This window comes from Astatotilapia calliptera, chromosome 5 (genome assembly GCF_964374335.1).
Source record: "Astatotilapia calliptera chromosome 5, fAstCal68.1, whole genome shotgun sequence".
Lineage (NCBI taxonomy): Eukaryota > Metazoa > Chordata > Actinopteri > Cichliformes > Cichlidae > Astatotilapia > Astatotilapia calliptera.
This window is the reverse complement of record NC_137426.1, coordinates 24,176,063-24,201,995: the sequence shown is the minus strand read 5'-3', so window position 1 is coordinate 24,201,995 and position 25,933 is coordinate 24,176,063. Positions and strand designations below refer to the sequence as shown.

The following is a 25,933-nucleotide window of genomic DNA, read 5'->3' as shown; positions in this document are numbered from 1 at the left end:
TCCCAGAATGCTCTGTTGGTGTTTTGGCGTGTCAGTCATGACAGGACCCATTAGCACCATAGTCATAGCAACCATGCAAATGCTGCCATGCTACCTATCCCAAAATGGCAAAAAGAAAGGCAGAAAACAGGAGTTTTCTGGACAGGTGGGAGAATATGATGAAAATCTGATAAATGATAAAATGATAAAATTTTATTCAGAAGGCTGCAAATTAATTTTTTATTTAAGAAATGAATTCCACTGATGTGTTATTTAATTGGAATTTTGATTTTGCATGTGTGTAATATTAACTTATATATATGTTTATATAAGTTATATATATTGTTTAGTATTAAGCTTTGCCTGTTCCATATTCGGTTTTTCAGCAAAACTTGTTTGAGTCCATAAGAAAAGACTTTTTTTTTCCAATAAATTTTAATGTTAGCCCGCGACTTTGATCCAGTTTTGAATTTTGGCCCACTGTGTATTTGAGTTTGACACCCCTGGTCTAGACAAAGCTTCTTTCAGCGATTCCCTTACTCACAATGGGTCGCCACAGCAGATGAATATACATATTTGATACTGCACAGACTTTCACACCGGATGCACTTTCTGACACAACCCTCCCCCAACATTTGTGTCACCTCCTGGTCTCATTCACGTGTTAGCCAAATGTGTTAACCACCACACTATGGAGCTACTACTACTATGTTCAAGACTGTGGAGAGGACTGGTTAATAATCAAAGGATGATGTTTTTCAAAATAAACTGTAGATATTATCAAAAGATATTGTAGGTAACAATAGACGGTCCTATATGTACAAAAGTATGGGTCTACTTACTTATACAGGAGCTTCTGGTTCTGAAAGGTGGTGCAAGTGCAAGTGTCATAAACCTGCATTCTTTATAGAAGCCACCAGATTTGGTATCCGGTCGTTAAGTGATGATGTGACGAATCCTACTTCCGGGCCTAAAGTAGTCTGCGTTTAATATGGCTTTTGTGTTGTTAACATGTTTAATGTTATGTATTTTCTTCTATTTGATCTCAAAAAGCTCCTAAAACAGTCAGTGATCACTGTTGACCTCCCTCGGCTTTTATTACCGCTAATCATTTATTTAAGCTCAGTTTTTAAAACCTTAGGATGTAACTACAGCCCAGCCCATGCAGCAGTATATGAATGACTAACCTCGTATTGTGGATGGATTATCTCAGTTGTTCTCCTGGCTGAAGTTTGGTCCTTTTACAGCATCCTGCCATGCGATTACATTTGTTCCTGACCACCGAGAACACTCACGGTAACTTTTGTTGAGTGGAAAAAAGGTTAGCATGTTTATATTATGCTAACATAGCTGTGTCGCTAGCGGTCACGTAGCACATCATTATATACCAGCTAGCCAAACTTCAGTAACCCTACAAACGTCACTGCTGTTTAGTTTTCTGTCTTCATTTATGTTGGAAGTGATAACAGAGCTGTACGTTTTAATTTGTTTCCAAAACCCCGCAGTCAGGACATGCTATATTGTATTTAGATAGACGCTAGCGAGCTAACTTCCTGCTAACTTCTAACTCCGTTAAATGTCATAAATTTTGTTTTCATGGATGCCTGGATGTTAAACTCAATTGTTACACCTGGTAGAGCAGAACACTGATCATTTTATTAAAGATGAAAGACTTTAGACAGTTTTTCAACTCTCAGTAATGCCATAATGATCGTTTGATATATGGACCTGCAGCGGAGTTTAGGCCCAGACACGGCTAGTGACGTCAGACTTAATGACCGGATAGGTTGCAAAAACACTTCCGGTTCTATAGAACTCCATGGGAAAATGGCCCTCCACAGCAACCTCTCTCCAGTCTCCTTTGCTGATTTTGGCTCATACTGTATAAAACATTGAGTCACTTTCATACGTTTTAGCAATTCTAGCTGTTGGAGAAGAAGATAACTCACATTGGCTACTGACAGGTGATTATCCAGTTGGTAGCCAATGAGAGGGACCATCTGATTAGCTTTGTTGTCCTTATACATTTTTCAGTTATAGACTTATAGATTAAAGATTATTTGCAAAATTGCATGCTGTTTTTATACAGTGTCCCAGGATTTTTTGGATGCGGGATTGTTAGTGCAGTTGGGTGTTTTTTAAAAATGTCTTTGGGAGCAGAGTTGATGCATGTGTTTTTCTCTCCCATATCTCTGAACATGTGGGTGCATACAGATGTAGAGGATACATGATAACCTTGAAGTGTATAACCTTGGGTTACTCCAACATTTCTTTTAAATATACTTACTTTCTGACTTCCACATCCCAATAGTACAATATTAACACCTCTCCCCACCCACTGATGCCTTATCTTCTATTCTGAGGGAGTAGCTGTAGAGAAAGTGAACTGACAGAGTTCCAATAGTGCAGCTGTTAGACATGGCAGGGCCACTGTGGGCTTAACTGCTGGCTGGAAAACTTCATCTCACATCCCCCTGCCCTTCCTCCCTTTCTCTCATTCTGTCCTTTCCTGCCTCCCTCCTTCATTACTCTCGCCTTCCCCCTCTGGTGGTCCTGCAACTCCAATCACTCTGCTCTTATTACCAGAGAGAAGGAACTTACACACACTCATAGACATATAGTGGCTTTCCGTTCTTCCTATTACCAGAGCATGTCCCTTGCTGCTGGGACCTGTCAGGTATGCTTGATTCAGCTTTTTTTCCTGACTTTCTGCCTCTCGTTGCTAAATCTTACACTGTCTTTGTAATTGCGACTCTTTTTACCACCTTTCTTCCTCCTTACCTCACCTTCCTTTGCTAACCCAGGCAGCCAGGGGAACAAATTGGCGCCCGGCTGAGCTAAATGTGCCTGGTGCTGAGAGCCAGATGGTACTGGCACGGAGAAGGAGGGAGCAAAGGATGGCTCCTTCTGAGAGATGGAGCGTCTAAGCCATGGCACAGCAGAGCAGCATGGGGGAGCTAGCTTTGCACACTAATAATCTATTAGTGTTCAGGGTCCCCAAAAGCTGTGCAAAGGCCCTTGCCAGGGTCCACTGTGACCTGCTCACAGCTTTGGTGAATAGGAGGCTTAAATGAAGACTGGACAACATACAGGAGGGAGGATTATGGAGTAACATGCTGAGGAGTGGAAGGAGAGAAGAAGAGAGGATAAGAAAGAGGCTCAGAATGAGAGGTGAGATGTCAGCTGCTAGAAGATGAATATGTTGTTAGTCTCACTTCTGATTTCTCGTTTGTGTCTCTTTGTCTGTCTCAAAATTAAAAATGCAACCACAGTAATGAACACAGCAGTAGTCAGATGATAGCCATGTCTTAAAAAGGGCCAAAGACAATCAAAAGAAACCGACTTTTTTAGATTTCAGTGAATAGTTATAATGTAGATGGGATATCCATCTCAGTTGAGTCTGTAAGAACTTTGCCCTCTCTGTCTTTCAGTGTCATACCTTCTCTCTCAAAATCTCCCTCACTCTCTTATTTGTTCCTCTTTCAGGGTTTCTTGGCAAATTTCAGCTGCTCACTTCATGCTCCACTTTCCCCTACATCAACCCAAATTCCTCTATTTGGCGCTTACATAACACATAGCATAGGATTTGGGCTTCGATAGCAGACCAATCAGATGCAATAATTTTTCATCTGACTTTGGCCTATCCTCCTCAATATTCTCCTATCGTGGCACACAAAGCTGCCTAGGCCATCCATGCATAAGCAACACTATCCGCAGGCATATTCGTTCACACGTACCGATGCACAGACTCAAGTCGACATGCAGACTGTGCATGCTGACATTTAAGGAAATACAGACGGTGTGTGCATCATTGTTCGTCTGTGGGTGGTGCAAATCAGAATGGCTAAAATAAATGATTATTCTTGTCACTGATTCATCTTTGGGTCATTTTCTCAATTAATAAGTGGATTGGTTAGTGTGTAAAACATCTAAGATGTCACTCTCAATAGAACTCGGGGTACTGTCTTCAGATGTATTGTTTAATTTTTCCAACACTCCATGGATGAAACACAACCATCACATTTTTTTCCTGCAAAATTACTTATTAAACCAATAAATGATCAAAACACTTGACCTTTTTTATTCGGATTAACTCATCGATCAATTGGTCTATAAATGTGAAGTTGTGTGTTTATGCCTTGCTGAAAGGTTGCTTGTCTTGTGATAAGGTCAGGCCATCTCCAAATACTGTGCAAGAGCACCTCAGAGCACTCCTTGTTTCTTATGCGATCTAATGTATATTAACTCTGACACCCCTTCCCACTCACACCTACAAGTAAAATACTAGTACAGTAAAAGTGGCTGAGTACCAAGCCTGTGAGGCTTAGCTCTGTTGGCCTTGGTTCAAGTAGTGTGGAATAACTCTATCTGTGTTAGCCAGCACAACACTTACCCCAGCACTAAGGATATATGTTTATTCACCGCAACACAGACATTAATTAAAGCTGATTAGCTTCTTTCTCCTTTCCTTTGCCCACATTGATACATAAATAGTGGAAAAATCATTTTCCAGGCTATCGTTTTCAAAAAGTTAGTAAAGTGTATTTCTAGGCAATATTAGAATTAAGCTATCTTAAAGATTAAAGTGATTTATATGCTGGTGATTTATATGCAGCACCAGCGAGCTATGATAGAAACAAATAAAATGCAGGGACTGTTTTTCCCTTTTGTGTCTCTACTCTTTGTTGCGCTCATTTTTTAAATCATTATTATTTTAAGGAGCTAAATTTTTTTTTTTTAAATATATATTTCTAAGTTTTTCTGCTTCTTTGTACATTCCCTCACATACCAGGAATTTACTACCATCCGTGAGTCCTTATACTGAGGTGATGATTGTTATTCTCTCACTGATCCATTTAGAAACAGTCACATAAAAGTGTTCAGAAATGCACAGGAGTAACTGATGGTACTGAGCAGGCCGATCACAGTGCTCAGAAATGAATGAACACTCTGTGGGGTCACTGCTTAAACATTATAAATTAAACTGTTGTGTGACAACAAAAGCAATATGTTAGCTGATGTTACGTTTTTGACGTATCTTCGTACAAAAATATTCAGAGTCATGTCCTTCATAGAACATATCATTTGACACACATACAGTCTAAATTTATGTGAATGCAGAAAATTTTAAGAAGAGTACAAATTTAAGAAAGAGGCTGCTTCGAGTACTTGGCAGTTTTCAGGGCACCCCCCCCCCCCCCCCCCACACACACACACACAAAAACAACAAAAAATCAAGGAACTCTCTGCAGATCATGGTTAGGGTATAAAACAATTTCAGAGTTTTGAGTGTTTTTCATGAGCACAGTGGACTCCGTAACTTTGAAACTGATTACATTTGAAAGCACCAGGATTCCTCTACAGGGAGTGCAGAATTATTAGGTAAATGAGTATTTTGTCCACATCATCCTCTTCATGCATGTTGTCTTACTCCAAGCTGTATAGGCTCGAAAGCCTACTACCAATTAAGCATATTAGGTGATGTGCTTCTCTGTAATGAGAAGGGGTGTGGTCTAATGACATCAACACCCTATATCAGGTGTGCATAATTATTAGGCAACGTCCTTTCCTTTGGCAAAATGGGTCAAAAGAAGGACTTGACAGGCACAGAAAAGTCAAAAATAGTGAGATATCTTGCAGAGGGATGCAGCAGTCTCAAAATTGCAAAGCTTCTGAAGCATGATCATCGAACAATCAAGCGTTTCATTCAAAATAGTCAACAGGGTCGCAAGAAGCGTGTGGAAAAACCAAGGCGCAAAATAACTGTCCATGAACTGAGAAAAGTCAAGCGTGCAGCTGCCAAGATGCCACTTGCCACCAGTTTGGCCATATTTCAGAGCTGCAACATCACTGGAGTGCCCAAAAGCACAAGGTGTGCAATACTCAGAGACATGGCCAAGGTAAGAAGGCTGAAAGACGACCACCACTGAACAAGACACACAAGCTGAAACGTCAAGACTGGGCCAAGAAATATCTCAAGACTGGTTTTTCTAAGGTTTTATGGACTGATGAAATGAGAGTGAGTCTTGATGGGCCAGATGGATGGGCCCGTGGCTGGATTGGTAAAGGGCAGAGAGCTCCAGTCCGACTCAGACGCCAGCAAGGTGGAGGTGGAGTACTGGTTTGGGCTGGTATCATCAAAGATGAGCTTGTGGGGCCTTTTCGGGTTGAGGATGGAGTCAAGCTCAACTCCCAGTCCTACTGCCAGTTTCTGGAAGACACCTTCTTCAAGCAGTGGTACAGGAAGAAGTCTGCATCCTTCAAGAAAAACATGATTTTCATGCAGGACAATGCTCCATCACACGCGTCCAAGTACTCCACAGCGTGGCTGGCAAGAAAGGGTATAAAAGAAGAAAAACTAATGACATGGCCACCTTGTTCACCTGATCTGAACCCCATTGAGAACCTGTGGTCCATCATCAAATGTGAGATCCATCCATCCATCCATCTTCATCCGCTTATCCGAGGTCGGGTCGCGGGGGTAGCAGCCTAAGCAAAGAGGCCCAGACCTCCCTCTCCCCAGCCACCTCCTCCAGCTTGTCCGGGGGAATACCAAATGTGAGATTTACAAGGAAAACAGTACACCTCTCTGAACAGTGTCTGGGAGGCTGTGGTTGCTGCTGCACGCAATGTTGATGGTGAACAGATCAAAACACTGACAGAATCCATGGATGGCAGGCTTTTGAGTGTCCTTGCAAAGAAAGGTGGCTATATTGGTCGCTGATTTGTTTTTGTTTTGTTTTTGAATGTCAGAAATGTATATTTGTGAATGTGGAGATGTTATATTGGTTTCACTGGTAAAAATAAATAATTGAAATGGGTATATATTTGTTTTTTGTTAAGTTGCCTAATAATTATGCACAGTAATAGTCACCTGCACACACAGATATCCCCCTAAAATAGCTAAAACTAAAAACAAACTAAAAACTACTTCCAAAAACATTCAGCTTTGATATTAATGAGTTTTTTGGGTTCATTGAAAACATGGTTGTTGTTCAATAATAAAATTATTCCTCAAAAATACAACTTGCCTAATAATTCTGCACTCCCTGTAGAGTTTAGTCAAACTAAATAACCAGGGAAAAACGGCCAAGATCAGGGAGGTAAAAAACCCCAGCAAACACCACCAATCTTCAGTGATCTGCAGTGTTATAAGAAGCTGAGAGGTGGACAACCATATTATCAGTACTCTGTCTGTCAGGCTTTTAGAAAACCACTGTTGGGTAAAAGATATACAACAACCTGTTTGGAGATGGAAAATATCAGGCACTGCAGGTCACCTGGTTAATACCATTGCCACAATCAAGCATGGGAGTGGCAGGATTATTCTGTGGGGATGTTTTTAGCTGCAGGGACAAGGAGACCAGTCAGAGCTGGCTGGAGTATAAATACAGCCAAATACAGAGAGGACCTTGAGACTTAGAGGAAATATACTTGGAGTGCATGAGACCGGGGTAAAGGTTCATCTTTCAGCATAACAATGACAGGAAGCATATTGTGAATGAGTAGCCTAGAAAAGCCGAGGTTGTCTCTACAGAACATCTGCAGAGACAACTAAAGACCCTTCATGTGTAGGTTTCCACACACACACAAAATACATGAGAAATTAATAGTTTCAATACTATTAGAATGGGAGCTTTACATTTTGAGTTTGATAAATTAAAAAAGAAGTCTAAAAGCATGCATTCTCTTCGTCGAGGGTTATTGGAGGTAGATATGGAATGTGTCCTTTTCACACAAAAACTTCATTTTCAAAATTAAAACATGTAAAAAGTAAAAGTGCCTGAACACTTTGTGAGTTGCCATACAGAAGCAGCGTGGTTTGAAAAGCACACCTCTGCCTCATCTCGCCTCTGATAATAGACTGTGTTGAGCTATGGACAAAGGTCATTTGCAAGAGTAGGGTAGGAGGAGACAAAAACTGTCTGAGGGAGCAGTTAATGGACTAGTGGGTTATTGAGGAGTCAGATCAACAGAAAAAATGTGAAAGAGAGAGGGAAAAGGGACAAGAGAAAGAACCACAAACTAAAGCCAGATAGGTGCAGTAAAAAAAAAAGATGCACCAAAGTCAGCTGTTTTCAAATCTAGCCTTCGGAGAAGACACACCAACCCCGAAACAGCAATACCTGAAGCAAGGCAAGGTTGGAGACATATGCAAAACAGTCAGATTGCATATGGTTTTTCGTGGAGACACAAAGCTATGTGTGTTTATGAGTCTGAACAACAGTAAGGCAGCAATCATTGCTGTGAGAAGTCAAAGGAAAGGTCATTAATGTGTGTGAGCTCAAGTAAACAACAAAAATACTTGTGTATATGCGTGCACGGAGGAGCATATCAGTGGGGACGGGGAGGGTGGAAATAGAGACAGTTGTTTTGGAAGGGCAATGAGATCCGTGTCTGTGTCCGTGTCTGTCTGTGTGTGAGTTTGTGTCCCTTCATCTCTGTGTACTTGTATGCTGGCAAAAATAGACACTGTTGTGTCTGACTGAAACAGGTGTCCAAACATCACAACACACACTCTCACAAACACACAGATTATGAAACTCAATAAAGAGACATCCCGCTCTTTATTCATCAAAGAGTTTTCAAAATGATGTTGACCAGTTAGATTTTAGAAACAATGATTAATCATGAAATAATCATTTGATTCTTTGAACTTCATAAACTTGTGGAGCTCTCCAAAAAGCTGGATTGTGCTTCTCAAGCACCTAATGCTTTGAGCTCTGCAGGGTTGACATTTGGTGAACTGAACACCAGTTTCTTTACTCTGTAAATAGTTCTTGCATGTTTGGACCTGCACATTGGGTCAGTGTCCTGTTGTATAAGGAAAATGGTTCTAATGGAGCCCCTATACACAGGGTATGGCATGGACCGATAGTGTTCCTTGTTGTAGATCACTTTCATTCTGAACCAGTTTTCCACCTTCTAAACTAAACTGTCAAATTTCTTCACCATGCTTGGAAGATGGTATCAATCAATACTCCAAGCATCTTTTAATTTTTATGCCTTGTTTCACAAATCTTTCTGAAACAGCTCGGATAGTTCTCAAGACTCCCCCCCCCCCCCCCAGATCTTCTACTGAAAAAAAAGTCTTTTCTCTTAGCTTCTCCTTTCACTGGCCAGTCTAGGTTTTGTCTTTGTCTTTGCAACTCTGCTCAGACAGAGCAACACAAACAGTTGTTCTCTGTATTGCTGATAATGAGAGTGGCATTTTGTGGTTACCATTTAGATATGAAGCACCTGTCTCCCAGATTTGAGACTTTTGACATGATAAAACTTGTACAAGGTAAGAGAGATCGCTACTGAAATCGGGTCTCTGATCGCCTCTATTGGTATTCTATTAGAAATCCATTAATCAATTTTTTTTTATAAAATGTGCTTTTCCATCACAAAGAAGGGACCTGCAACTTTTGAGTAACAGAGGATTCACTAGATATATATATAAAATCTTACAAATTTAACAAATCTATTGCTCACTATCCACCCTCTACGTTACACACACATGTATACATATGTGGCATATGGAGAAAGCAGGCATATGATATGCCTGCTTTCTCCTCTAAAGGTCGGAACTGTTTTCTTCACTCAGTAAAGTAACAGTGTGTGTGTGTGTGTGTGTGTGTGTGTATAACATGAGCTTTTGTGTGCATGCGTGTGTGTTTAAAACCCAATTTGTCTATGGGCAAACCCATCTCTGAGGGCTGTATTAGAGGCATTATGCACTGTAATGGGCTGACATGTTAATCTGAAACTCTATTCTCTGTAGCTAATGAACATATCCATCCTAGTCTGTGTGTGTGTCTGTGTGACTGTGCATGTGTGGCAAAATGGCAACATCCCATTTTTATGATGTTAGCGAGGCAAACACAAATGCCAAGGTGATGGAGGTTTGTGTCTTTTGAACAATGACAACGCTGAAGAGCGCTGAATTTTGAATTGCTCCAACAGTGCATTTTTACATGTGTGCATGTTTGAGTGTGCATCTTTGGAGGAGAGACATAGATCTGACAGATTTGGGTCAAACCAGTCCCGTAGAGTCAGGAAACCTACAGAAGACATAACAAAACACTACACACAAATGCACATGCCTAGTAGGTTAAGATAACAAATGTTTTTTAGGCAAAAGGACAAAAAGAGTGCTCAGATTTGGGAAAAAAGACTGTATTGCCATGCCAATGCATATACATCAGAGGAGTAAACGCACACATACAGAGAAAACCTGACATACCACACACGTAGGCAGAGGCGGCAAGCGCAAATGCAAAAACTGTCACATTGTAATGTACTTGAGGGCATAAACACACCAGCTTTGGTCATTTTGAGAGCAGCAGCAAATCACCCTAATTACCACCAACACATATAGGAAAGTGGGGTCAGGATCATTGCCAACTGCTACAACGTTGCTCTTACATACACAGTATTCATCCCACCCAAACCTGAGATTTCAGAAGCCATATGCTATTCTTTTTCCTCACACTTCCCCCTCATCATTGCAAAATGCACACTGCAATTTCTAATAATGCATAGAGGCCAGACAATCCTCATTCCTCAGCTGTGCAGAACAAAACTGAGTCAAAATCAATTGCAACTGAGACTTTTTTTTTTTTTGGTTTCTCCGTCTCACTGCCTGCACTGTCCGTTGCATCATCTCTCCATTCTGTGGATGCTGTGGAAATGACCACAGGTGTGTTTGGATGTGTGCATGCACAAGTTGAGCGTGGTGCTTTGAGAGAGAAAGCGAGAGACAGCTTATGCATGTGCTCGCCAGCCATAATGTCTGCATAATGTCCCGAGGTCTCTGACTGTATAACTAATACTTGTATTATTGCTAGAATAAAACATTACGCTGAACCCAGCAGGATTAGAAAACAAGCATGACAGCCTCTACCCACTCTCTCCCTCACTGACACACACACACACAAACACACACATATGCATGCATGTGTAGAAGCAAGCAGCCCAGGGCCATGTACACTAGCAAGCAGCCATGTTTCTTTCACAAGAGGCTGCAGCGAGCTTGTCATCGTCAGCATGATTCTCTCTCTTGCTCTCTCTGTCTGATACACACACATGCACACCGTACTGTGACATCATGCCACGCATTTAGACGGGGGGGGGGGGGGAGGTCAGAGGCTAACATAGCTTTATGTGCTGAGGCTTCATTGTCGTCATGCTCTGTGACTTTAACAGCCCTTATTCAGCTCTCCTTTCTCTTAAAGACACACATAAGGGTGACAGATGTCAAAGATGGCCAACAATACAATCAAGTCCTTTTGCTCCAATTGCCACTGACAGGCCGGTCACCACATGCAGAGGTGTTTCCACTCAGTTAATTACTGTTAGGCTCTGCCCTCCCTTCTCACAGGGAGGGCTCTCGACGCCAGGCTCAGACCTCTACACGCAGAGTCAAGCATCTCTTAGTGAGCCAAAATCTTCCATTTATTTTTGACCCACCTTTCAACCCACTACATTACCTTTCTGCCTACTAGACATTTAGATCTTCCTTTCTGGCATGCTGCCACTTATGAGCTTTTGATGTGATATGGGCCTGCATATCCCCATCATCTTCACAGATATCCCAGGACATGAAGGAGTGTTAGATGGGATCCCCAGAAGATATAGTCTATAAATATTAAATTACATTTTAACAGGGGTGCTATCCCAGGGTCTCAAATTCTGGCAAAAGAGCAAGATCTACCTTGCTCACTGAGCTATTACCACCAGACCTATGCCATTCATTCATTCATTCACATTTTTATTTAAATCAGCACAACTCTCTTGATCGTAAGCCTCTATGATTATGGTGCCAAAGACTTTTGGGGCCCAGGATAGCTGACTCTGATTGGCTAGTGATCCCCATGACCAACCTATAACCTCTCATCACATAACTCGGCAAATCATAGCAACAAACCGAACAGGAAGGATGCTTCTCCCTCTTGGAAAATAAAAAAAACAAAAAACCCCAAGGCCATCTAATCCCACACCCAAACCTGACTCTCCCCCTCCTTCAAAGGCCGGCTGCTCCTCACCTGAGGCAGCGCGGCGTTGATCTGCCGCTGGAGCACGTCCCTCTCGTGCAGCGCTCCCTGCAGCTTGGTTTGAGACTGAATGAGAGTCTCCTGAGTCTCCCTGAGGGACTCCAGCAGCTTGTCCCTCTCGTCCAGCATGTTGACCATGAGTTGTTCGAAGTTGGCCTCCTGGTCCGAGCCGTTCGGGACGCCGCCGGTGCCTCTCGGAGGACCAGCCGAGTCTCCTTCGCTGATGGTCGGCATCACCTCACACATCATCTTTCCTGCTCTGTGGTCTGGGCAACGCTATAGGACAGTGTCGCTGTCGGGATTAAGAAGGAATATGTGTATGCGTGGGGGTTATAACCCTGATAAACAGACTTACAGTAACTGATAAATAGGGCCCATTAACGCCCCGTAGCAACGCACATTCAAGGCAATCGCAGTTACGCACCTTACTCCCAGCACGCTGGAGCTCTATTTTTCATGCATCAAACGTGCGATCTTACGCTTTATATCGCCATACCTAATCAGAGTGACTGAAAAGATGAGACGACCGCTGACGTTTCATCCATATTAACCGGCGTTTTTTCACCCAGTGAGCCGATCCGCCCTGCCCGGCGCGCCATGCACTCACATGTACAAATCCCGGCGTGATGTGATTGACAGCTCAGCTCAGAGATAGACGGGTACGTTTAGAGGGGTGGTGCCCGCGAGCGCGACGGAGATCATAGTAGGTACACTGACAGGGAAATTTAAAAAAGCAGCAGAAAATATCGGGGAGGAGATCGGCGTCCTTATTCCCGTGGATAGTGAGAGCAACTCTTATCTGCATCCGCCTTCTCCGCTTCCATCTCTTCACACCGCCGCCGAACCGATGTTCACTCCTCCTCCCAGTCCCTCTGTCACAGAAACACACACTCGCTGGCGCGCGCCCCCACAAACCCACGCGCACACATACACACACTGCAGTTGTCACCACCAGGCTATAGAGCTTTGGGAATACTGGGACCTAGTCCCCAGGATTACCCTATAAACGACTGCGCCATGTGTGCATAATACAGGAGTGAAGTGATCATTTATGTCCCCTCGAATCAACATTCTACATTTAGACTATACTGCAAGTTATGGCTCAGAATTCAGCCTTAATTGCTGAAGTGTAATTAACTTCTCACATCAGCACCACTAAGCACGTTGCTGACCTGACAGCTCCTGGGACTCGATGCCCATTCTAGTGGCATCAATTCAACCAAGCTGAACACAGTGTATCTAGTGTGGAGCACACCCTGGAGGACTTGAAATGAACCCGAAGATTGCAAGCGTTAGGCAAATTGGAGATGTAAACTTGAAACAGAAATCACCGTGGGTATAGCATTTTGGCCAGTTTGTCATTTTTGATGTGCAATGTGCAACCATTAATCTATGTCAACTGCACACTGTGTCAGAGATCAAGAGACTTTTAATGTTTATTTCTCGCGACTTTTTATGAGTCATTGTGGGTTTGATGTATTGCTTTGAGATTTCTTTTATAAGTATATCATTCCAGATACATAAACAAGCACCAATTAAAAAAAAATAAAATAAAAAACACTCATCTTGATCTGTGTTCAAGTAGCAGTGGAAATGCTATTATAAATATCTTTAAAAACCGGAACTATATACAGTATTTCCAGGTTCTCCAGTGCAGCTCTCCATAACAGTCCCAGTTTCTCAGGTTCTGAGATGCAACCCTCCACAGCAATCCCAATTTCAGTTGTGCAGCCCTCCACAATAGTCCCAGTTTCTGCAGTGCAGCTCTTCACAACAGTCCCAGTTTCTCAGGTGGCCCTTTAGGAAAATGAATTGTTGATTTAGATTGTTGTTTGAAGGCATTCTGTGTGTTGCAGTTTTGTGATTCTTACTTTTAGTGGTTCTCTGTGGTTCTCTCAAAACTTGCAAATGCATTAAAAGAATATGTAGCAACATTTTCTCAGGTAACAGAGCTCTCCCACAAAACTAAGCCACTGCATTTCTGAAAATCAACTGTAATCGCTGTTATCATTTGAAAAAACAAACAAACTGTGAAACATGGTGAAAAAGCGATTTATATAAAAATGATGAGCAAAGAGAAGACAGTTATGACTGATTATACCATGATCAGATCTGTAACGATATGTGCAGATGGGCCTTTGCCGCCAGTAAAGGCAAAACTGGATGTCACTGAGATATCGCATGTGAGAATGTATAAATTCTTCCTGAAAGACAGAGAAAAATTAATTGAAGCTGGAGATTTTTGAATGAGATGTGTGACAACGTCTGAATGATATGTCACAGCTCATGCCAACCAGATGTTGTAAGTTTAATAACCCCACAACCACATACTTCATGTTTAGCTTTCATAGCCCTGAAAAGGGTGCTAATGTAATGTCAGGCACGCTCTATATGTATTAATGTTGGGTTGCTAAATAATAATTTTCAGTCTAAATAATATCACAACTGCAACTGTCCAAGCTTTTGAGTTTTTAGAAGCAGTGTTGGTTATTTAACACCACCACCTAGTGGTAGAACAGATTATCTGCAGCAGTGCTTCAAACCAACATTTATGATGCTGACCTTGATGCGTTCTTTTCAACAGAAGCATGTTTAGTTTAAGTGAAAGAAACTTTTTTTGAATTCGGTCTTTATTCCTCTCTCACAGAAAATTCAGCATGCTGCCTTGAGTGGCTGGCAATTTACACTCCATGGTCAGAAGTTACTTTTGATTATGTATTTTAATAGTATTTTAAAGGTAATGTTTTTTTCTGTATTTATACAGTCTTTGTTTTAGTTCTAAATTGCTTTTTGAATGGTAGGTTATAATTATAATTATTATTGTGGTTATTATCAATATTACTGTTAATAAGAAGAAGAAGAAGAAGAAGAAGAAGAAGAAGAAGAAAATGAAGAAGAAGAAGAAGAAGAAAATGAAGAAGAAGAAGAAGAAAATGAAGAAGAAGAAGAAGAAAATGAAGAAGAAGAAGAAGAAGAAAATGAAGAAGAAGAAGAAGAAGAAGAAAATGAAGAAGAAGAAGAAGAAGAAGAAGAAGAAAATGAAGAAGAAGAAGAAGAAGAAGAAGAAGAAGAAGAAGAAGAAGAAGAAGAAGAAGAAAATGAAGAAGAAGAAGAAGAAAATGAAGAAGAAAATGAAGAAGAAGAAGAAGAAAATGAAGAAGAAGAAGAAGAAAATGAAGAAGAAGAAGAAGAAAATGAAGAAGAAGAAGAAGAAAATGAAGAAGAAGAAGAAAATGAAGAAGAAGAAGAAAATGAAGAAGAAGAAGAAGAAGAAGAAGAAAATAAGAATTTATTAATCAATTAGTTTATTTTTTTCATTACATTTCTCACTATCTACAAACATGTTATTTGGGGTGGCCATTTCAAATACTATTGTGTATTTACTATAGGAACTATTTAACTCATGCTCAAAGATCACACATCCCACTCAACTCCCAAATGACAAGGAGTACTTGTGGTACACATTGTGTCATGCTAGCTTTACTTCATTATTATTAATTTATTAATTTATTAATTCATTTAAGTTTAGTCCAAGTTTTGAGCAATATTACTGTACGGATGAATGAGATTTCCCCAATCTTAATCATGAAGCAAGTGGTTGGCACTGTTGCTTTAAAGAAAGAGGGTGACATTCTTGGTTGTCTAGGCTTTTCTGTGTGAGATTTGCAGTTCTTTGTGTGCAGATGACAATCTGGTAATCAGGGTGCACTTTAGAATTGATTTTATTATTGCTGTTGTTATCCCAGTTGCTTTCTTGTTAAATAAAGATGCTGTGTTGCAAAAAAGAAATCTCTTTTGAAATGAAGAGAGGTCGTAATGTGTTTGACAGCACTGCAGCTATGGATCTGAGACCTCTAAGGGGTTGATAACAGCTCTGACTGCAGCGAAGAAGTATATCATTTTATTCTTATCTCCTCTGACTCTGAGTCTAACATCTGAGGCGATGAGAGAGATGCTTTGATGTTACGTAGTTGTTAAAGGGTAATTTGCAATGGCCAGATATTGGAGGACAACCTCTGCTTTTTGATCTCTAAAATGCAGCAGGACTTTCTGTGGAAAAAAAATTGTCACAGTTTAACAACAGTGCTGCCTGGGAAAGTTTTGGTATGCTCAGGTTCTTTGTGACACTATTACAAAATCACTGAATACAGTACAGAATTCATAATGAACTCTTTCCCCTCTCCTACTAATGGTAAGTCTGCGTGGCTCAGTGACGTCTTGGCAGCTTTAATGGTACATTAGCGGCAGAGTGACACAGTACCTCTTCTTTTATTTCATCAGTGTGATAACACTTCAGCCAGGCAGCACTCGCTGGAGAATAAAGCAATCAAAAACGTGTATAATCTGTCTGGTATCCATATTTACATGCAGTCATCCTCAAAAAGTAAAAATATATATAATTCACCTTAAAGCTATTTTATAATTAAAAAAAACAATTAACAGGTTTTAAATGGCATACAAGCTGTAGTCCCGATAGACTGAAATCTTAACAAACGCCTACAGATGGCAGTAGTGCGCGGCAAGGAAAAGAGTGAAAACGGTACTCTCGCGTTATTTGCAACGTCACGTCAGTCCATGATGGCTGAAGATCCTGGCGGAACATTTTTCAATTTCTCTGTGATTTTTCTTTCTTTCTCTTTACCTCAGCTTGCCATAGAGACATGGCAGGACTCACAGCCACGTTAAGCGTCCACAGATATTTGGTATCGTCATGCCCAAGAAAGGGAACCGAAAACGGCTGAAATTTAAGGCCGGGGACGTTTGTTCGGAATCAGGTAGGATATGATTAGCCAGAAAGCTAGCCCGCCTTCTCACATTCTGCTGAAGTTTCTGTCATGTTCTCCCAACTTCATAAAGCCAAAAGGCATTCTGCGGTTTTACAGGTGACCAATGCGATTTGCAGTGTTTGTGTTATTCTTTTAAGATCATTTTAAGTTCATTTGAATCACGTGACAGGTCAGCAGGGTGCGCCGGTGTTCCAGATTAACTGGCTTTGGTCGAACAGATGTGGCAGACTTGCGTTTCAGGAGCTGCTACCGACAAACTAGCAAAAAAAAAACAAAAAACCGCCAAATGTGTCATCTGTGACACTTGTGAGGTTATCTCAAACACACTCTGTCAGTCTTGATGCTGTTGAACAACAAAATGTTTAGAAATGTCGCGAGTTTACCTGGTGATATTCTCATGTACGACACGATCGCGAAAACCGCAAACAATTAACACCACGCCGATGTTGTTCACATGCATTTCAAAGGTTTATTTGGATGACGCACAAACAGACACAATTGAAAGGAACAAATGCATTGTGCATGAAACGAATTCAAACGTGATGCAGATGTGTGTCACAAGTTGATCTGGCTGTAGGCTGGGGCACTTGATTCGAGTCCATGTTAGTGCACACAAAGTAAACTGCTCGCTTTAGTTGTGAAGCAAAAACGCTGAAATCGGAGAAATAAAACGTATGAGGGGGACGATAACGACGACTAGATTCTCCCGGTCGTTTACTCTTGCTGTCCGGTGAACAACATCGGCGTGGTGTTAATTGTTTGCTGTTTTCGCGATGAGATGGTGACATGAGAATATCACCAGGTAAACTCGCGACATTTTTAAACATTCTGTTGTTCAACAGCATCAAGACTGACGGAGTGTGTTTGAAATAACCTCACAAGTGTCACAGATGACACATTTGGCGATTTTTTTTTTTTTTTTTTTTTTGCTGGTTTGTCGGTAGCAGCTCCTGAAACGCAAGTCTGCCACACATCTGTTCGACCAAATCCAGTTAATCTGGAACACCGGTAAGCTTCACAACTGTGACACTGTGAAAAGTTAAGCTAATGATCTGCTGTTCTTTTCCTTAGTCACTGTAGCTGATTATGCTGATGCCGACCCAGCCGTTGTGAAGTCGGGGAGGGTTAAAAAGGCTGTTGTAAATGCGATTGAAAAAGAAGGTAACCTTTGATGACTGAAGTTATACTGTGGTTGATTCCTGTCCTGGTGCTTTACTTATAATCTTCTGTTTCAGTGAAATTACTCTGCGGCCTGGAAGCATCGCAGGGTGCTGTAGAGGAAGTCCTCTCCTCCGCAGTAAGCGTCAAAGCAGACGCTTTGGGCAGTAGCGACGAGCAGGACCCTGAAGAAGATGGAGAGAACGAAACTAAAGTGTCCCGCAAAAAGAAGAACAAGAGGAGAAAGGGTATCATTTCACTTTATCGTTAATGTTACACCATGACAGTTTACTAGCATTAAGAAAAAGTGGATTTTCCATTCAATAAAGATAAAAAAAACAAGTCTCACAACAGTCAACTCATTTTGGGGTAAGCTGTTGCTCATTCATCTAGCAACTAGAAGGTCAGTGGTTTGATCCCTCCCACCTCCAAAGCTTATAGACGGATTCTTAGCAAGATGCTGAATCCTGATTTACTCTGGTGGATCCAATGGAGTTTGATGGGGTGTGAACATTAGGATAAGGATGCACAGACAAAAGCACTTGTACACATGAATGTCTGTAAATGAGGTTTGTAGTGTGAAGTGCTTTAAGTGCTTAGGTTGAGTAGAAAAGGACTATATACCAGTCCATTTACCATTACTGTTAATACAAGACCCAGTCTCAACAGCAGGTCGGGAACAGTTTTGCTCCACTTCAGAAAACACTGCAGTCAATCAAAAGCACACCGATTGAACAAACACCCTCTGAATTCCATACCCGATTAGTTTCATTGCAGCCCATGACAAACGTACGCATTCATACAAAAGCCTGTGCAGTCTGGCTGACTGGGGAGTGACCTGAGTGAAGTCAACTTGTATTGTAATGGGGAGGCAAGCAAATGCAGCCAAACAGACATGAAAAAAAGAAACTAGTCCTGCAGCAATGGATCACTTGTACTCTGCCTAGAAACAAATTCTTACTTACTTACAAATTCTCAATATTAAAGCTTTATTAGAGAGACATTTCAAAGCACAGCACTACAGTATTAGTATTAAAATACCTGGTACATCAATCTATCCTCACTGACCAGCAGCTGCTTCCACTCTCAAAGGGGCCCAGGTTTAAAATATAAAAAAAAAAACTAGATATGAAAAAAATTGCAAAAAAAATACTTTAAACACTATAAAGCAATACAGTTATTCTTGCACTCTAATATTCTGTGATGCCAACAGGGAGAGAGGTGTGCACTTTCCTCCCTCCACTGGTCTGATAGCAACTCACAAAACATCTGTTCCACCTATAATTGATTTTATGTACACAACACATCTAAGTAAGACGTGTGCCTTTTTTACTTCAATGCTAACGGCCACATTAAGTATATAAATATAATCACAAAAATTTGTGGACCATTGTGCAAAATACATTTCGAAACTAGTATGTTTAACTTGGTATTGATTGTGTTTTCTTTGTTTTCTTCACAGAAAACAGTGAGAGCAGTGATGGTGTAGATTATCCGGTGGACATTTGGTTGGTGCTCTCCTCCTACATTCGGCCTGAGGATGTGTGCAGATTTGCTCTAATCTGTAGGAATGCCTGGACGGTCACTTGCACTGCAGCTTTTTGGACTAGGCTCTACAGGAGGTGAGGTGGTTTTGTGATCACTTGCGTACTGGCACTGATAAAAATATTGACACAGAGTAGTCGAGTGTTTGTGATTTCCACTGTTGAAGGCACAGTATACGTTTATGATCTGCTGCTTACTGGATTCATGCATTTGAGTGGTGCTATGTGATTCACTTACAGCAGTAGTTCATGTGGAATACAAGGAAAGTGTACAGTTTTCATGCTCCCACCTCTGAGATTTGTATATATTGCCAGCATAGGGGGAAATTATTAAAGGTGTCATCCTACAGATAATAGTCCTTGTTAAAACATAGTAGCACATCGTTAATGTTGTGATAGAAGCGGTGAATGCAGTGAAAATGGTGTACTAAGTTCTAGTTAACATCACCTCACATCATTCCTCCTTCTCTGCTCTCTCTTTTTAAAGACACTACAGGATTGATGTTGAGCTGCCACTTCGCCTCCAGCCTGTCTCTATTGAGAAGATGCGTTTCTTACGGGCTTGTGTGATTCGTTCCCTTTTCCATTTATATGAGCCGTTCACCTTGCGCGTGTCAAAGATTCCTCCACTGCCAGAATCCACACCCACTACCTTACTCAACTCCAAGGTAAAGCTCCTCAAAGACCTTTTTATTATAGTTGAGGTGGAGCTGTTTGATTTACCTGCAGACATATGCAAGCAGGTGGATCTATTTGCGTATGGCTGATATTTGTGTGTGACCTCTGCTTTGTAGTTGGATAGAAAAGAAATTCAGTGTTTATCACGACTATTATCAACACTGATATGATTTTAGACTTGAGGATGCAAGTTAGTACTAGACCAAACTTTCTATCAAGTGAAGGAATTTCAGTGTGGCTTTACTGAAGACTCTGATCTCAGTTTTTCCACATGCAAAATGCATATTTCTCAGTTTGCTTAACGTCCTTTCCAAGAAATAATTACGAACATCTGCAAAGATGTTAGAATTTCATTGGGTAAATGTCTGCCTTTTTCCTTTTACAGTGTTTACTTTTCTGGGTCAAAAAGGTGTCGGGGACTCGGTCTGAAACGTTGTGGGAGTTCAACTTTAAATTTTTAAAGCAGGTAACATCATTTGCCATCATTTTATTTGGGGTGGGCATTTCTAATACTATAATGTATTCTCTGGGAACTATTCGACTCATCTTTAAAAGATCACCCACCCACCTCTACTCACAAATGACAAGGCGTACTTGTGGTGCACCAGTGTCATGGCAGAGTTTGCACTGGAGCTCATTTTGGTTTAGTTTTCCGAACCTTTTCTCAGCTGTAGTAGTCATCAGCTTCACTTCTTTCTCCTGTTTGTGCATTGCTCCACACAATTTTCTTCTCCAAGCTGGAAATCGTAGTTCTATTTTTGTTGTTTAATGCTGGTTGGCACCTGTTGTTTAATGCCAACCAGCATTAAACAACAGGTGCATTATTGCCACCATCTGGCTGTAGAGGTGCATTACATTCTGTGAAGCACTGGAAGGAGTAATTTTAAGAGACGTAGACAATACAGAAACTTTTTTGTATAATTAAACTAATATTTTAATAATTGAAAATAAATCATAACCATTCTTTTATATCCCCACATATATGTAGAGACTAAGATACAGCGGTTGAGTTTGATGATGTATCTTATTAGCCTCAGATAAAAAGAAACTGCTTGAAAAAGCTGTTTCTCCATCCATTTAGGTTCACTGCTTAATGTAGACTGACTCATTCATCACTAGCAACATTTCTGACAAACACTCTGACTTATTGTGAGTTCTGCTTTCATGTTTTCTGTTTTAAATGTGTCTCTCTGGTGTCTTTGTCTCAGCAGGGAAACGGTAGGAATGGTTGTGCCAAGTCCTTGCGTATGCCTAGACAGTACGAAGATGTTCACATGAATCCAGACTCTGACTGCTATGTGCTTCAGGTCACCACCCTCAACTTCATCTTCACCCCAGTAGTCATGGGCATGACGCTGAGCCTGGCAAGTAACTCACCTTGTTTTTTTGCCTGCCTTAATGTTCCTTTGAGTACTGGTGTGTGTTATTCTGCAGCTGATCTTTACAAGGTAGCAGTGTCAAGTGCTGCCTATAAAGTTTTTAAATGTGTATATAAAAAGAGTTTCAATCAGTGAAAGCAACTGTCTCATGGCATACACAACCAATCAGTAGGTTGTTGTGGTAACTCTTGTTTGAATTGATTGATGCTTTAAAATAAATGTAATACTCCTCACTAGTATATTATTTTATTAGACAATTGACATTAAATAGCATTAAGATTAAAGAACAAAGATCTGGATGAAGATTGCAACTACTAATTCAGCTGATGTGACCCATTAGTATGCTTTACCAGTTAATTATTTTTACTGTGTTAAACTGCTTGAAATAAGTTGAAGTTATAAAAGGAAATGTGATCAAAATGCAGTTCGGTGTCAGTGATCAATCACACAGGAAGGCTTCAGAGAGCTCTTATGTACTGTTCTGTTGAGTTTTACTAAACACCAGCTTTAGTCTTAACGTCATTCATTGACATACTTGGAAATACAAAATTTTAACCCTGTGTGTTGTTGATAATATAAGACATTTTTACTTTTCTTTTTCCAAAAATCTTCTGTTAAATAAAGTGACTGTATATGTTTCCTCACATGACAAAGGGTTGATTCTTCTTCTGAGCTACAGACTAGAAACTCATGGACTTTTCCTCTTGTTTTGCCTCCTAGTTCACAATAAATGTAAGCACAGACATGCGCCACCACCGCGTTCGGCTTGTGTTACAAGACTCGCCACTCCAACGGGGGAAGAAAAGAGTGGATCAAGGTGGGACCCAGGTGGTGTTGGATCCTGTACACAGTGTGAAGCTCATGGACTGGTGGCATCCACAGTACCCCTCCTTAATCTACTCATGAGTCTCTCTTCTCAGCCCCTACTACAGCAGGCATTGCATCAGGAACCTCATTATCTCGCTACACTCATAAAAGACGATACTTGATGATCTGTATATCATGTTCAGTGAAGGTTTTTGGCAAATACACATTTTGATTGTTAGATGTTTAGTAAAAACCAACACTGAATTGAAGTGTGACGGTCTGGTCATAGACACATGGGAGAGGGGACCCTGTAGTATAATTGTTGCGGTTTTTCAGACTACATTGCTGCATGTTGAATGTACATGTATAACACATTTTCTACTCTGGATAAAAAAAATCAAAAAGCTCAAAGGGATTAAAAGGGTGGGAAGATTGTACTTTGTTAGATATTTGATTTTATAGTCGCTTGACAGTTCTTAAAATACTTTGGCATGTTACTGCAACAACCTTTCGATTGATTTTAGTTTGAAGCGTCCTCACTTAGTATTATGTGAAAAAGATTGAATCAGCTCTGCACTGAAGGGGCCAAAGAGATGATTTACCTCAGACATCATCTGCTGATGCAGGCAGTGTTTTGTTTTTGCTTTTTCTTGGTTAATAAGATCTTGATTGCCTTGCTGACTCTGTGAGCTGTGTTCTGTACTGCCACCCTTGCAGTGTTTCTTCACCCTCAACTTTGAACGTGTTCAGTGTCTTCATGTGTGTTGAATGTGTGTACAGTTTTACCAGTCACATGATGATCGTAGGGGGGAGCTACCACTCATACCGATTTATCCATCCACAGTAGACTTTTTTTGTCCCCCCACAGCAGACAGTTTGACTTTGGGAACAGTTTGTGAAAGCACAGGTGGAGTTATTGATGATGTAATTTTGCTATGTTTCCCAGTAAGCTATTACAGCATGCAAAAGAGTAAGACCTCCCCCAGGTGGAACATAACAATCATTCATCAACCTGTGCTTAACTTGCTGTGACAAATTAAAAAGTCTGTTTAACCTGAACTTATTTGCACATCTGTTGTGGGGTAAGAAGTCATTAGATTTAACCATATGCAGTTGCCATAATGACTTTTTGGTGGCATTACCCAGTAGCAGAGGACGGCTGGTTTTTCTGGTTGGCAGCTGCTGATTGCTTTCAAGTCGGGGACTAGTTTTAACAAATGAGTTTCATTGATAAATCGCTGTAGTGAAATAAAAACTGAAACTGCCCTATTAGAGTTCTCTGGGTTGCCTTTGAAATGTTGAACAATGTATTTTTTTAAATTTTTTTTTATTTCCCTCTTACAGTCGTAGTAGGTATTAACAAAGACTTTATAAGGTACTATTTTACTAGTATAAAACCAGTCACCGATGATCCACATAACTGAGATGAGAATTTTCGGCTCCAACGTGCACCGGATAATCCTCCACATCTCATGTGTGAAGGTTTTCTCATGCTGCTTCTAGAATTAAAGTAAAAGTTTGTTCTGTATTGAGAAATATGACACTGGGATCCATTCAAAGTAAATATACTGCTCAAAAAACAAAACAAACATCAGATCTCAGTGGGGGGGAAATACGGGAAAGTTTTACTGATATTTGTGATATCTGGAAATGTGTCGGGAACAAAAAGATGCCACATCGAGATTAAAATGATCAACCTACAGAGGGCTGAATTCAAAGTCTCCCTGAAAATCAAAGTGATTAAATGATGCAGCATGCAATCCACTTTGCTGAAATGTAATTGCAGCCACTCAAAACAGTACTCGGTCGTTTGTATAGTCTCCATGACCTTGTGTGCATGCCTGATGATGTTGGGGCATGCCTCTAATGAGATGACAGTGTCATGGGGGATTTCCCAGCTCTGGACATCAGTGAGCTCCTGGACAGCTTTAGGTGCAACCTTGCAGCATCACAGAGGTGTTTTATTGGATTTAGATCAGGTGAGTGTGGGGGACAGTTGATGGTATTATTTCATTACTCCTCCAGGAACGTCCTGCATCCTGATACTTAATGGCAGTCAGGATAATGTTGCCTAGCCTGTAGGGGTATGTGGGTCCTTCCATTGATACGCCTCCTCAGACCATCACTGACCCAAAAGTATTTACGGGGCTTCACTTATTCCACATTTTGTCATGTTACAGCCTTATTCCAAAATGGATTAAATTTGTTTCACCTCAAAATTCTACACACAATAACCCCATAATGACAAAGTGAAGAAAAAAAACTTCTTGCAAATGTATTAAAAATAAATAACATCCACATAGGTATTCACAGCCTTTGCCATGACACACAGGTACAACTGAGCTCAGCTGCGTCCTGTTTCCACTAATTGTCACACCTTTATACAACTTGATTGGAGTCCACCTGTGGTAAATTCAGTTGATTGGACATGATTTGGAAAGGCACGCACCTGTTTATATAAGGTCCCATAGCTGACCGATTATGTCACAGTACAAACCAAGCCATGAAGTCCAGGGAGATGGAATGAGGCACAGATCTGGGCTGCAATACAGAGGTGTTTTTACAGCATTGGAGGTTCCAGTTAGCAGAGTGGCCTTCATCATCTGTAAATGGATGAAATTTGGAACCAGTAGGACTTCCTGGAGTTGGCAGCCTGGCCAATTTAAGTCATCTGGGTACAAGAACCTTAGTTAGGAAGGTTCACTCTGTCAGAGCTCTGGCATTACTTTGAGGAGAAAGGAGACCCTTTTAGAAGGACAACCATTTCTGCAGCATTCCACCAATCAGGCCTGTATAATAGAGCGGCCAGATGGAAGACAACCCTCAGTAAAAGGCGTATGACAGCACACCTGGAGTTTACCAAAAGAACTGATGAAACAAAGGCTTTCAAATATTGAAGACCTCTTTTTCTTTTCTTTTCTTTTTTTAAATCAAGATTGAAGTCTCTGGTTTAAATGCCAAGTGTCATGTCTGGAGGAAACCAGGTACTGCTCATCACTTGGCCAATACCATCCCTACAGAGAATCATGGTGGTGGCAACATCATTCTGGGGATCTTTTTGGCAGCAGGAAATGGGAGGCTATTCAGGGTCAAGGGAAAGATGAATGCAGCAACGTAAAGAGACGTCACTGATGATATCCTGCTCCAGAGTGCTCAGGACCTTTGGCCTGGGGTGACTATTCATCTTGCAGCAGGACAAAACTCCTAAGCACACAGCCAAGATGACAAAGGACTGACTTCAAGACAACTCTGTAAATGTCTTTGAGCGGCCCAGCCAGAACCCAGACTTGAACCTGATTGCACTTCTCTGGAGAGAAGTGAAAATTGCTGTACAGCAAAAAAAAATTGCATCCAATCTGATTGAGCTTAAGAAGTTCAAAGTGCAAAGAAGAATAAGAGCCCCAAAACAGGTGTGCCAAGCTTGTAGTATCATGCTCAAAAAGACCTGAGGCATTAATTGCACTTTGAATAAAGAATTGAGCAAAGGCTGTAAATACTTGCCTACTTTTTCCCGCCTTATGGGTTATTGTGTGGAGAATTTTGAGGTGGAAAATGAATTTGAA

General features: G+C 40.9%; 2 protein-coding genes across 7 annotated transcripts in view; one reads left to right on the top strand and one right to left on the bottom strand.

Moving 5' to 3' along the window:
• ppfia4 (PTPRF interacting protein alpha 4) overlaps positions 1-13,002 on the bottom strand; it is a 65,625-nt gene extending 52,623 nt beyond the window's left edge. For all 5 annotated transcript variants that reach the window (XM_026168330.2, XM_026168334.2, XM_026168335.2 and 2 more), the window contains exons 1-2: positions 12,514-13,002; positions 12,009-12,309 (exon numbers count right to left, since the gene is read on the bottom strand). In XM_026168330.2, coding sequence (XP_026024115.1) covers positions 12,009-12,266 — 258 coding nt within the window. In that variant the 5' untranslated portion in view covers positions 12,267-12,309; positions 12,514-13,002. The remainder of the gene's footprint in view (positions 1-12,008; positions 12,310-12,513) is intronic.
• A 3,568-nt stretch (positions 13,003-16,570) lies between these two features.
• tmem183a (transmembrane protein 183A) lies at positions 16,571-23,639 on the top strand. 2 transcript variants are annotated; one of them, XM_026168329.2, is made up of 8 exons: positions 16,571-16,792; positions 17,876-17,965; positions 18,040-18,210; positions 19,425-19,584; positions 19,994-20,174; positions 20,570-20,650; positions 21,396-21,548; positions 22,284-23,639. In XM_026168329.2, the coding sequence occupies exons 1-8, from the start codon at positions 16,729-16,731 to the stop codon at positions 22,467-22,469; spliced, it is 1,086 nt and encodes a 361-aa protein (XP_026024114.1). In that variant the 5' UTR covers positions 16,571-16,728; the 3' UTR covers positions 22,470-23,639. The 2 variants fall into 2 exon arrangements, with proteins under 2 accessions (XP_026024114.1, XP_026024113.1); XM_026168328.2 differs by having other exon boundaries at positions 21,393-21,548.
• The last annotated feature ends 2,294 nt before the right edge of the window (positions 23,640-25,933 follow it).

Coding starts and splice junctions, on each gene's coding strand:
- tmem183a (XM_026168328.2), top strand. CDS start 16,729: ATGCCCAAGAAAGGGAACCGAAAACGGCTGAAATTTAAGGCCGGGGAC. Junction 16,793..17,875: donor GGACGTTTGTTCGGAATCAG/GTAGGATATGAT, acceptor TCTTTTCCTTAG/TCACTGTAGCTGATTATGCT. Junction 21,549..22,283: donor TGGGCATGACGCTGAGCCTG/GCAAGTAACTCA, acceptor TTTGCCTCCTAG/TTCACAATAAATGTAAGCAC.